Genomic DNA, 13,068 nt, shown 5'->3' on the forward strand with positions numbered 1-13,068 from the left:
CAATGCTCAGTTGTAAGTTTCCCAGCTTAACTTGCATAGCACAAAGAACCTATTTCTGTTTGTCTCTAGGTTCATTTAATGTCCCCTAGTTTTTCTGTTGGAAGAAACTAAGCAATTATTCCCTATTCCCTTCTTCAAGACACTCAAGACATTTATGCCCCTCTGTTACAATCTCTTCTAAATCTCTCTTTTCCAGAATGGTTAGTCCTACTTTAGTTATTCCTCACACGGAAGGTGCTATACAGTATGGTCAGGCGTAGGAGCATGGTAATACTTTCTACTTTTTATTGCTTTTCCAATAACTCCTGTACTATGGCGGGATTTTGTTCTAGCCGTAAGGATCTAAGAACACAGGTAGGACAATGTGCACAAGCAGAAGTAGTTGAAATAGTAGAAAATTAGACCATATCTGAAAGAAAAGATAGTGGGCACCAGTAGAATGAAGGGATCTGAGTAGCCAAGAAAGGAGGAGGAGGGAGAAAAGAGATGATAAGGTGGCTTCGCATGGATGGTTTATGGTCTGAAAGGAAGGGCATTACTCAGCATTCTGTAAAACCAGTAGCTTTATTGCATCCATGGGTTTTGATATTCAGTAGAGTTGTAAATTTTAGAAGACCAGGCTGGTCTTTTAAAGTTGTTCTGAGAAAAAGGCATCAGACATCAAAGATAGAGTCACTGTTTTGCAAGAAAGGTACCCCCAATAGGAGGGTTTTTTTTCCATCTTCTGTAGGTTATTTGTGTGTGTTCATTTCAATGCACAGTTCTTGTTCGGTTTCACCTACTTAATTACCAAGGACATTTGCTACTACATGAAGTATATTGCAGTCTGGGAACATACACATATAAGATCCAGGATGTCAGTGGTTATACTGCAGAGATCTAATATAACAGTAGGAGAAAAGTGTTGACAAGCCTTTTATTTTTTTTGTAGGCACAATATAGGTCCATTTCATGTATTCTGGATGACAGGAAGTCTACTTCTAATGATGAATGAAACTGTAGAGAATGAGTCTGGACTTCTAATTTCCTATTTGGCTTTTTGACTACTAATGAGGATTGAGCTAATATTTTTGTAGAACTACTTGTAATAATGCCACGATTTCATTCTAATCTGCTATTATTTTGTTTGGAGCCCAATACTGTATGTGTGAAGTTAGGATTGTTTTCCTTGTGTAACATTTTTACATTTACCTACAGTGAACATAATTAGCCATTTTATCATGCTCACTCAATGAAATGAAGTCTACTTTCAACCCTTTGCAGTTGTCCTTTGTCTTTACTACCCTAATTGGCCCAGTATGATCAGCAAATTTTATCATCTGTGCATTCACTTTCTGGTTTGCTATGTTGAATAGCATAGGCTATTATTAGTTAGTATTGTCAGACAACAAATGCAAGCTTTTGGACAAGTTTGCTTGTTTATTCTGCCCCTTGATTCTTGAGAAGAAATCGTGGTAGCCCTCTCTGAGGTCTTAACTTCCTTCCAGACTTCTTCTCTCCGCAACATATTTGCAACGTGTTGCAAATACATATTATCATTAGCTAATGGCAGTCTGCAGGTAAGTAAAAGTGACTCAAGAATTTCAGCCTCTTTGAGAATAGGTAGCCCACACTAGGGAGTCTTCCATTTAACACTCCTATATGCACTAACAAAAAACCCCCAATAGTCTTGACTTTCTAAATACCCATATGATCTACATTTTGCGACATGTTTTCCATTATTTGCGGGACAGCCTGGGTGGTGAGGCAAAGGGGAGATAGACATACAAAAGGCTGGATGTAAAAAAAAAAACAAACAACCCCCCCAAAAACCCACCAAAAAAAAAAAAAAGGAAATAGACCAAAAAAAACCCACCAAAAAACCCCCACTTTATAAACAATATGTCTGTAATGTATATATGATATGCATGTTCATTTCACTTGTTGGTTTACTTTTTAGGTTCAAGAGCCAGACCCTCTCTCTGAATGTGTGCCCAAGGAATCAGGAATATTTACTGGAAAATGTAAGTTCTTACATTTACTTCTTGGTTAACCACCCTCCCCCCTAACATGTTATCAAGGAGGATCTGATTTGTCAGAGCTGTACAGAACTTTGTGACAGATGTCAGGTCTAAGATAAAGAAGAGTAATTGAATATTTAAGGCAGAAGCTTTGTTTACTATGGCATTTAGAACATTATATTGTAACAGTTGGCTTTTAATCTCCAAAAAATAACGCTAGCCATTTGCCTAGTCCTGAATGGGATTTGTAATAGCTGTGTCCATCACCCAGTAATTCTCTCCCAATCATATATATTTATGGAGATTGACTGAATTTCTCAGATCAGATTGACAATAGAAACCCTACAGTAAAGCTAGACCAGAATGTTACATCCATACTTAAAGTACCTGATTTCTTTATCCTATACAAAAACAACTCTCTGTGCACCTTTACATTATTTTCCAGAGAGTTTCTGGATGACCCAGAAGTTTCAGTATCAGTTCCTGGTCCTTTGATCAGCACATGAGAAGTTGGGTTCTTGGGCCTGGCATAAAGTCTTTAGCAACCTGTGATGTGCTCTCCGAAAATACACACAATGCTGTGGCTTATTCAGCCACATATCTGTGAACTATACCTGTGGTCTGTGATCTATGACCTATGAACTATATCTAGATCTATGAACTTTATCTATGGGCATGTCTATGATCAATTCATATCTTTGAACGTAAGATGCCTTTTCCTCCTCCCATTTCTCAAAGCGGGTGAAAAAGATAGTGAGGGTGTAGTTCAGAGGTCAGCAGGTGCAGTCTCTCATACTGACAAGATATTGTTAATCAGCTGATGGGCTAACTTGTCTCTACCAGACAAAGAGGACCTGATTCTCATGAGTTCTTGCAGTGAAAGAGCTGGAGAAAGCTAGTCGCATTTAAGGAAGGCGTTCCATGCAAAAGAATCTCCAATTTAGTGTCTTACACAGGAAAAAAATTGCCATTAATTGCTACAAGGGACTATCTTTGTAAATGACCTTGCACAAAAGCAAAAAACCGACTAGAAGCTGCAACTTGACTTTTGCCAATGATTTCTACATACTCTGTCCTGCCTGTGTATATTGTTCCTTGTTCCTTGTCCTCCTTATGCTGTGGGGTGGTCCCTTAGACCTGGAGTGAGAGTCCTCTTGCTGCTTCTCGTTTTGGGAAATTACTGGGAATTGTGCAAAGCTTAGGATCAGTACTGCCTTTTTCATCTGGGACTCCTGGTAATAAATTGTGCATGGAGTCACTGAGGATTTGTATCCTTGACCTGTTGTAGGTAGTTTTAATCTCTTTCATCCTGCTGCCAGTCATGATGTCAAGGAGAGATAGTGCCTCAAAGTGTGATTATCACTGGTACAAAGTCCAGCTAGTGGCTAGTTACTAAAAGTGTCCCTTAGGGATCAATACTATAGTCTACACTGATTAATGTATTTTTTTAAAGAACTTGGATGATGGGATAAAGTGCAATCTCAGCAAGGTTGTGGATGATACTGAACAGAGGGGAGTGGTTGATATGCTGGAGGGCAAGGCTATTCTTCAGAGGGACCTCAACAGGCTGAAGAAATTGTAACCTCATGAATTTAGTTAATGTAACCTCATGAAGTTCAGGGCAAACGCAAAGGCCTGCGTGTGGAATGTAATAACCCATGCTGGGTGCCAGCTGGCTAAGAAAGCTGCTTTGCACTGGAGGGCCTGAAGTCCTTGTAACACCACAAGTTGAACAAGAGTTAACAGTGCGGCCTTACAGTAAAGGCGGCCAGCTGCCTCCTGGGATGTAAAAACAAGAGTGCAGCCAGCAGGGCAAGGAAGGGGATTCTTTCCCTGTATTCGACACTTGTGAGACTGTATTTGGAATACGTTGTTAAGTAAGGAGCTCCCTAGGACAAGAAGAAACTTGACGTCCTGGTGTGAGTCTGGTGGAGGAGAGTGACCAAGGTGGTCAGGCAGCTGGAGTACCTGACATGTGAGAAAAGCATGAGAGAGCTGGGTTGGTTTGTTCATCCTGGAGAAGAGAAGGTGAAGGGGAGATCTTCGTGCTGTCTGTAGCTATCGGGAGGGCATAGAGAGGACAGATCCAGGCCGTTCTCAGGGATGCACATAGGGTTGGATTGAGAGGCAGCAGAAACAACAAGGTAGAAGACAAGAATTTCCAACTGGATATTAGGAAATATTTTTCACCCTGAGGGCAGTCAAACACTGGAACAGAGGTTGAGAGAGGTTTTGAAATCTGCCAGACTTGGAAACATTCAAACTTCCACTGGATAAGCACCTGATAGACCTGATCTAATGGACATGCTCTGAGCTTGGAGTCGGACTAGAGACCTCCAGAGGTCCTTTCCACCCTGCATCATTCTGAGATTCTCTGAAGGCATTAGCATGGTGATGTGAATATTAAACCTTGTGTGGATAGCTGCTTCACCCTATCTTTTCCCTTTTGTTTGAAAATATACCCTGGTTTTGCCTGAGAACTCTTGCATGCCTGTACACTGAGGAAGTTTAGTCTTGGCAATGGCCTTGGGAATAGCATCTAATATCAATGTAGCCATAGCTCCAAACTTGTCAGCTGATAGAACTATTTATTTCTTAGTGTCCTTGCAAATGCTAAAGAGATCTTACGCCCAAGTGAATTTATATGTATATCAAGACTTAGTCTCGTGTAAATTGCTACGGCTATTTATAGGTAATTGGGCTGGATGGCTTAATAGCTTTAATGCTTGTTTGTTTTATAGGGCATTATGACTACTGGTGCTTCTTTAGACGTTACCTACCTGATTATTTCTGGGCTTCTGTAATGTGTGAAATGAAAGATATTTTTAATTTACAGTGATGGATTTTTATAGAACCTGATCAGATTGGAATATTACTTGTTGTATCTGTATATGCTATTTATATTTTTCAGTAAAGCATGAAACAGGTGGATCTGAAGATACACGTACAACCTTTTGTCTGCCTAGTTTTTCTTTCCTATTTATTTTCTGGAGATGCAGGCTAATCAACATTGCTGCTTTTCACTAATGCTGTCCCATTAAAATACTTACATGTGTCCAGTTCTGACGTGAAGATAGTAACTTAAACACATCAGTAAACCAAATTTGTTTTTTGGTTTAACTATGAGTTGGTGTTCTCTAACAATTTACGGATTTTTGAGAGACTGGATTTATATGAGTCTATATAGTCATTTAGCTGGCAAAAGATGATAGGTAGACTTCAGACTAATAGGTCTTCTCTGTCTCTGCATAATCACAAAATCTGTCATGTAACTGCTTAAATGTATTGTTGAATTACTGTCCGTCTACAATCTATGTAATGAGACATTTGATAACATGCTTGATCAGGGCTTCTACAGTTACAAGTGAACAAGATGTTGGTAGCCCACTAAAGGGGTCTAACACAGATTTACAGAAGATACTATGCTATTCCATGGAGGTAGGCATGCAGACCAGGAAGTATCCAAATAGAGCATATAAAGTTATTTAATCTAAACAAAATACACATACTGCTAATCGTTGGGGCTTGCATGCATGCTTATATTGGCTCCTTACTTCAGACTAGTAAGTATGTACATAGATATATTATATGTATATTCTTTTATATAGGCCTACAGCTGAATTTTACCATGACCTGGGGAGACTCTCATTACCTTGGACTGACAGGACTTGAAGTGATAGGAAAGAATGGTCATGCATTAAAAATAAGTACAGAACAGATTTATGCTTCACCCCAAGACTTAAATGATCTTCCAGAGTATACAAGAGATTCCAGAACATTAGAAAAGTAAGTAGCAAAAGAGTTGGATTGTGCAAGCATTTTCTGCAGGGCTCTTTTTTATTTTTTTCTTCACGCCTGTTGTTTCCATCAACACTTTTGGAGTTTATCAATTTTAGCTGCATTTTACATCAAACTTTATAAAGTGACAGAATTATATAAACTTTTATTATGTTAACACATGTTAATGCGAACGTGATTTTCATACCATCACAGCTCATTCTTGGATTTCACAAGCTATCTAGGAACAGCTTGTTGTAGAAACATGAATGAGATGTTTCCAAAAGGTGGTGTTAGAGTTAGGAGATGATAACATGCCTGGTTGGTATCTCTGCTAAGGACTTTCCAGGCAGAAATGTGGGTGTTCTGTAGCATCTGTCTATGCATATGCAGTGATATTTATGCAGGATTTCTGGATAATTTCAAGGAAAATTTTCAAGTTAGCAAAGGGTGACGATGTATTAGGGCATTGCACAAATAGGTGCCATTCTTTTGGCAATTCTGCAGCTTTTTTTTTTTGTAATTCCAATGAAGTTTTATTCATTTGCAAGTATACTTCCTCAAATCAACTTGTACTTCCTGAATGGTAGCAGTATAGAAATCATAGGCTATAGGTCTGGAGAGGACTTGGCATTTGTTGTTATTGAAGCTACATCTTGTTGTTTTCGAGTCTTATCTCGATTTTAAAGGGTATTTTCAGTTGTAATCCTGTCCTTTGGCATGTTTATGGTCTTGTGAATATGTTTATGAATTAGGACTTCTCTTTTCAAAGTCTTTGTTGAGTCTTCCTTAGAATCTTGTATTTATCTACATGTACACTAAGTCTGTTCTTTATAATTTCTGCTAATCAGACTAATAGAGATGTCAAGCTTACTTGTATATAATTCCTCAATTCTTCTGCCTATTTGTATGAAAATCTCTTCTGTAGGCATCAAGATCTAAGAAATCTTCCTGTGAGATGCCCTGTGATGAAGGGGTTCTGGTGGTGGAGTCTCTCCAGACTCCACCATGATGGACACAGATGCAAAGAAGTCATCTAGCTTTTCTCTTGGTGTCTCATGTTCTCTGAATGCTCCTTTTATAGCCTAGTCATCTGTTGATCCTACAGAATTTCTGGCAGGCTTTCTGCTCCCAATGTATTTGAGGAATTTTATTTATGGTACCTTTTGCTTGCTAGCCTTCATACTCTTTTTTGGCCTGTGTGTACGCGTTTAGCCTTCCAGAGTTTATGATCCTATCAACTTAGGGTTTTTTGATCATGACTTTTGTTGAAAGATGGCTTGTAATGACTTTCTTTATCCTGCCACTGAGCCAGGCTGGCTCTGAGTTTTCAAGTCCTCCCTCTTTCTAACGTCTTTCTTAGTAAGTGGGATACATTTGTTCTGTGCTTCCAGGATGATATTCCTTAATATTGTCTCCTCTGTGTGTAATGATTTTATTTTGTTTTGTTGCTTACTTTTTTTTTTTTAACATACTTCTTCGTTTTTGCTTAAGAACCTTTTTGAACACAGGAAATTAGGGGCTTTTTTTTTCCTTTTGATATTTCTGCAAGCATGTTGAATTTGAGTACACTACAGTGCTCTTCAACTGTAGCATTTGGAATAGGTCCTATGTACTATTCAGGACCAAGTCAAGGATTTTATCTTCTCTCGTGGGCTCCCTAATCAGTTCCTCTGTGAAAGAGTCATTATTCAAATCTTTTTCTTTAAGGAACTGCCAAGTCTGGCACTTATTCTTCCATTAAACTTTTAAATAAAGAGTAAGTACATAGGGCAGTGTACAAAAGTAATTACAGTGGGCAATTAATTCATATTCTCCTTTACTCCATCTTTGTACACCATATTTTGTGGTAGAAGAATGTAAAGTCAGAATTCCAAAATGAGGAAATAATGGAATTAACTTTATCTTGTCAGCCTGAAGTCTATGCTGTTATGAAAGGACATTGTCATGCTGGTAGAAAGCTTTTTAAAAAAAGTAGGAATGTGCCTAACTGTACGCATGAAGAAGGATGTGAACAAACTCTGCTGCTTCTCTGGGTTATCCAGCTCCTTGTCAGATTCAGTATAGTTGCATTGGCATAGTAACACACTGCAGAGTGCCAGATACACTCGTTTAGGCATGGAACTATATTAATAATTTATATTGTGTCTGGGCCTTAGAGTTTTGCCTTCAGCCATTTTGGCACAAAGGTAGTTGAGCTTTCCTCTGCCTGCCCATGTTCACACAGGGAAAATCTAAGGATTTTTCTGTTTTTCCTCAAACAGTCCCAACTAAAGGAAATACAGTTTTTTCTCCTCCCATTGTCTTTAATTCAGTAATTGTATATTATTTTTTATGTCTACTGTGCTTTTTAATTGCATGCACATGGGCACAATAAGCCCTGAAAACTGGAAGTGGCATCTAGAAAAAAATTAACACCTAGTAAAGTACCTGATTTTCATGAGAAAAGCAAGCTTTTCCTTTTTTGCAGCTAATGGATTTTTCTCATTGTAGGTTAATAGATGGGACTAATATCACAGTAGAGGATGACCACATGTGGCTCATTCCCTTCTCTTTTGGAGAAGATCATCTGCTCACAATCCATTTTGATAAACTTGAAAGTATTGCAGGGCTTCGCTTTTGGAACTATAATAAATCTCCAGAGGATACCTTTAGAGGGGTAAGTAAAAGAAAAGGAGCACTGCCAGCAAAAATATACAGCAGTGCATTGGAAAATTGGTACTGTGATAAATGAGTATAGCTGCCTTAATGGAACACCATAAATCTTTCTAGATTGTCTGAGTCTGGATTTTGTGGCAGGTATAATGCATTTCTGTCTCCACAAACAGCAAATACTGAAAAAAGCCAGAGATAGTTTAAAGAAATCTTCACAGCTGATTTTTCTAAGAGACATATACAATAGCACATATTATTTTCAAGATATATGATTCTGAAGTGGTATCCTCTCAGTATCTAGTATTTAGGCCTACCATATGAAGGCCAGTCAATCAATACTACCTTTTCCAAAAAGCAAGAAGCTTCAAATAGCTTGGCTAAAGTAGTTTAGCTAAAATTGTATAACGTACCTCCTCTCTTCTTTTTCCAAATTGCTTGGGTTTTGGGTTTTTTTTTTTTCATATTGAATTCTTGGAATTGACTGGCAATTGACAATTGACACCTGTTGGAGATCATGTTACATCTTGCTGGCACTCTGAGTTTGGCTGTCCCTCATTTCCCTGGTTTTTCTCAAAAGCTATACATGCACTTGTAATGATAATGAAGAAGTGGTTGCTGTTCACTGCACAGAAAGTTTATGAATCCATTTGTTTCCAGATCTTCCTTCCCCTTCACATATAACTGTTGCATTCTTGATGTCCAAACTCAATCAATGGATAAGAAGAAAAAGATAAGAGAGAGACAGGACAAAAAGAATCAGCAAAGTTCTGGAAAAAATTCTAGAATTGAAGTTGGAGGCATGGATCCTTCATAGGATTGGGAAAGATAGTGGCAAAAGTTGCAGAACTGCTTCTTTGTGTAAATTTACCTTCCAGGAATTGCTTTAATATGAACACTACATAAATAGGAGGTGTTCCCTCTCCACAACAGAGCCCTGGCATCTTTTAATATCAGCACGGGGTGTTGTTGAGTACCAAAGACCGGCCAAAGACTCCCAGAGGGCCAGAGCGTAAGATCTTTCATTTAAGCCACAACTGATCTAGAGATTTTAACATATGGCACGTGATTTTGTAATACGTTGCATTAAGCCAACATATTTGACACATGGGAGGGTTCAGGAGCATGTTGAGCTTACCATCTAAACATACCCCCTGTATAACAACTAGGGTTTTTTAGTAAAATCTGTTAGTTAATTGATATGATTTGGTATAAAGAAAGGACTCTTCCCTTTGAGAGTGGTACAGCTCTGGGGCAGTATGCAGTGATGGGATACTTTCAAAACTAAATTTGACGAGGCCCAGGGCAACCTGATTGACCTTTGCAGGCTTCTCTGCTCTGAGCAGGAGCTGTGACTGGAAACATGCAGAAGTCCCTTCCAGCCTAAATCTTTCTGTGATTCTGTGTACAAAATGCAATATGAAGAAATGTCTTTAAGTGGTGATGTGGAATGTTTTTCACCACTGTTGTAAGCCCAAGCTTCTCCAAGGCAGAGCAGGGGAGAAAAGTTTGAACATGTATTTTCATACCAAATCAACTCTCTGTATGTGTGTCTCAATTATTAAAGGAGGGAAAGAAATAGCCAAATTGCTAAAATCTAACATGGAATTTGGTCTTTGGAGGCCAAACCAAGAAAGAAAGAAAGAAAGAAAGGTATATTTTCACAGTTTACTTTGCTAGGTAGAAAAAAGAGGTGAGTCTGATAAAGTATGCATGCAGGTGGCACACCTGTAAGTCCTATAACAGTTAGTGGGTACAATTTAAACGAGGAGTTCATACCTGCAGTCCTCTAAAAGGATGAAATAAATTATTTGGAAAACTGAAGATGCAAGGTATCTGCTGGGCCACAGTAAAGAGGCTTTAGACTGTAAACCTAGGGTATCATGACATCTGTCTCTTGAAGTATTGCTCTTCCTTCTAAGAAACAGTCCCCGAGTATGAGATATAATGATTTGCTAGGCAGCTGTAGACTGGTGGATTCTATTCACAGCTTTAGTATGAGAGGGTAGTGGCAGTGAACTGTCAAAATGAAGGCTTGTGTGCTATTTCCAGCTCTGTGAAAAATTACCTTGTGAAAGCTTTGTTATGCGATTTGTAAAATGCTATGTGTGACGGTTGAGTGCCTTCTCAGATGATGAAAATTACTTAGAAATGAGGGCTGTAAAGGGCACATAAATATAAGCAGCTGTGTTATAATAGGTAAGATTTCATCTCCGAGTCTCTAGACTTCCCATTCAATACGTGTTTCCTAAACTAAAGTGTATTTCAGTGGATTTTTCACTTCCTCTCCTTAGCCTGGCAGACTGATTCAGCTGGAAAGTAGCATGCAGAAGAGTTTTTGATATGAAAAGGATATTTCCTTTCTTTGCTGCCAAGCTTATTGAAGATGAAACCAGAAATAGTTATTTCTCCGTATTCGATACTCGTACAAACATTCCCTCCTAACTAATCTTTATGCTGTTTGGAAATGAATTGAGCACCTCCTCTAATCTAGTACGATACCCAAGGTTTTCAAATCAAGACATGTTTGTGTAAAAAAAAAAAAAAATCTTTCTGAAAATTACTTGCTTTTGGGATATTGCATGTGTAACTTACTGAAATTGTAATTGAATAAAAAATCATTTACAAATGGAAAAAATATGAAAACTGTTATGAATATCAGGTCACTGATAATATACGGGCAGAAAACTCTGAATGTTTTTAAGTTCTTCTCAGATAGACACCTGAAATGGGAATTTTAACTATAAATATTGCATATATATTTTTAATAGAAATCCTAATAATGAAAATGAAATATTTGCATACAAAACTAAGTTAACCTCAAATTATCATATATGCATCAGTCAGTATAAAATCCAAAGATTAGAAAACTGACTCATATTACCTTTAGACTAAACTAAGTCTTTTGTTAACTAAATGAATCTATTTTGGTTCAGTCCATTAATCAGCAAGCTTTAATCATAGTGCCAGTTACAAGACCATCTTGTTATATTATACAGGTATTATTCCTTGCTTAACCAGTAGTTAGTGAAAGACTCAGTGCAATAAATTCTGCTTGTGATTAACATTGTTATATTTAACATATTTCAGGGCAAGATGCAGGGATAATTGTTGCTGCATGGTTGAATTGTTATGTGACTGGAATCATGCATACAAACACCAGATGGTACTAATGGGGGAGGGTGAAGGGGCTAGGACTCCTGCATCATCTGCATAAGTATGCCTGAATTATTTAGTTTAATCTTCAGAGATTGTATAAGACATGCATGCATCTATGATGTGGACAAGGCGCAATTCTTTCTGCCTGCCTCTTCTTTGTTTATATGCCCTTAACTTACATACAGCACTGCTTGGTAGATGAGTTTGCATGATCCTGGAAAAGTCCAAGTGCCGCCTGCCACAAAGATAAATAGAACTGGTGAAATACAGGCTTTCTATAAATGCAACAGAGATACAAAGGAGTCTGGTCTCGAGAGAGCACAGGTTATGTGATTTCTTAAAAGCTAACTTCAGCCAGTGCTGAGCAATCAGGCCTGATCTAGCAGAGCATTCAGGTACATGATGGCTCTAGGTGTCTCCTCAAATTACCTTTGTGACATATTATAGAATAATAGAATGGTTTGGGTTGGAAGGGACCTTAAAGATCATCTTGTTCCAACCCCCCTGCCATGGGCAGGGACACCTTCCACTAGACCAGGTTGCTCAAAGCCTCATCCAGCCTGGCCTTGAACACTTCCAGGGATGGGGCATCCACAATTTCTCTGGGCAACCTGTTCCAGTGCCTCACCACCCTCATAGTGAAGAATTTCTTCCTTTTATCTAATCTAAATCCACCCTCTTTCAGTTTAAAGCCATTACCCCTTGTCCTATGTCTACATGCCTTTGTGAAAAGTCCCTCTCCAGCTTTCTTGTAGGCCCCCTTCAGGTACTGGAAGCCTGCTATAAGGTCTCCCCAGAGCCTTCTCTTCTCCAGGCTCAAGAACCCCAACTCTCTCAGCCTGTCTTCATAGGAGAGGTGCTCCAGCCCTCTGATCATCTTTGTGGCCCTCCTCTGGGCTCATTCCAACAGGTCCATGTCCTTCTTATGTTGGGGGCCCCAGAGCTGAATGTGGTACTCCAGGTGGGGTCTCACCAGAGCAGAGCAGAGGGGCAGAATCACCTCCCTCTACCTGCTGGTCACGCTTCTTTTGATGCAGCCCAGGATACAGTTTGCTTTCTAGGCTGCAAGCTTCTCATCATGTGCAGCTTCTCATCAACCAACACCCCCAAGTCCTTCTCCTCAGGGCAGCTCTCAATCCATTCTCCGCTCAGCCTGTATTTGTGCTTGGGATTGCCCTGACCCACGTGCAAGACCTTGCACTTGGCCTTGTTGAATTTCATGAGGTTCACACAGGCCCATCTCTCAAGCCTGTCAAGATCCCTCTGGATGGCATCCTTTCCCTTCAGTGTGTTGACCGCACCACACAGCTTGGTGTTGTCGGCAAATTTGCTGAGGGTGCACTCAATCCCACTGTCCATGTTGCTGACAAAGATGTTAAACAGCGCCGGTCCCGATACCAACCCCTGAGGAATGCCACTTGTCACTGGTCTACACACGGACAGTGAGCCATTGACCGCAACTCTTTGAGTGCGAACATCC

At 39.3% G+C, this 13,068-nt stretch overlaps 1 protein-coding gene across 1 annotated transcript in view; it reads left to right on the forward strand.

Moving 5' to 3' along the window:
• The window catches only part of KIAA0556 (KIAA0556 ortholog), a gene marked incomplete at its 3' end in the record, with an annotated part of 45,664 nt that extends 37,228 nt beyond the window's left edge, over positions 1 to 8,436 (forward strand). The window contains exons 15-17 of the mRNA XM_009576378.1: positions 1,940 to 2,003; positions 5,609 to 5,786; positions 8,271 to 8,436. Of these exons, the coding sequence (XP_009574673.1) occupies positions 1,940 to 2,003; positions 5,609 to 5,786; positions 8,271 to 8,436 (408 nt within the window). The remainder of the gene's footprint in view (positions 1 to 1,939; positions 2,004 to 5,608; positions 5,787 to 8,270) is intronic.
• Positions 8,437 to 13,068: the final 4,632 nt, after the last annotated feature.

The sequence above is a fragment of the Fulmarus glacialis genome, unplaced genomic scaffold, assembly GCF_000690835.1.
Source record: "Fulmarus glacialis isolate BGI_N327 unplaced genomic scaffold, ASM69083v1 scaffold40644, whole genome shotgun sequence".
In the NCBI taxonomy this organism is placed as follows: Eukaryota; Metazoa; Chordata; class Aves; order Procellariiformes; family Procellariidae; genus Fulmarus; species Fulmarus glacialis.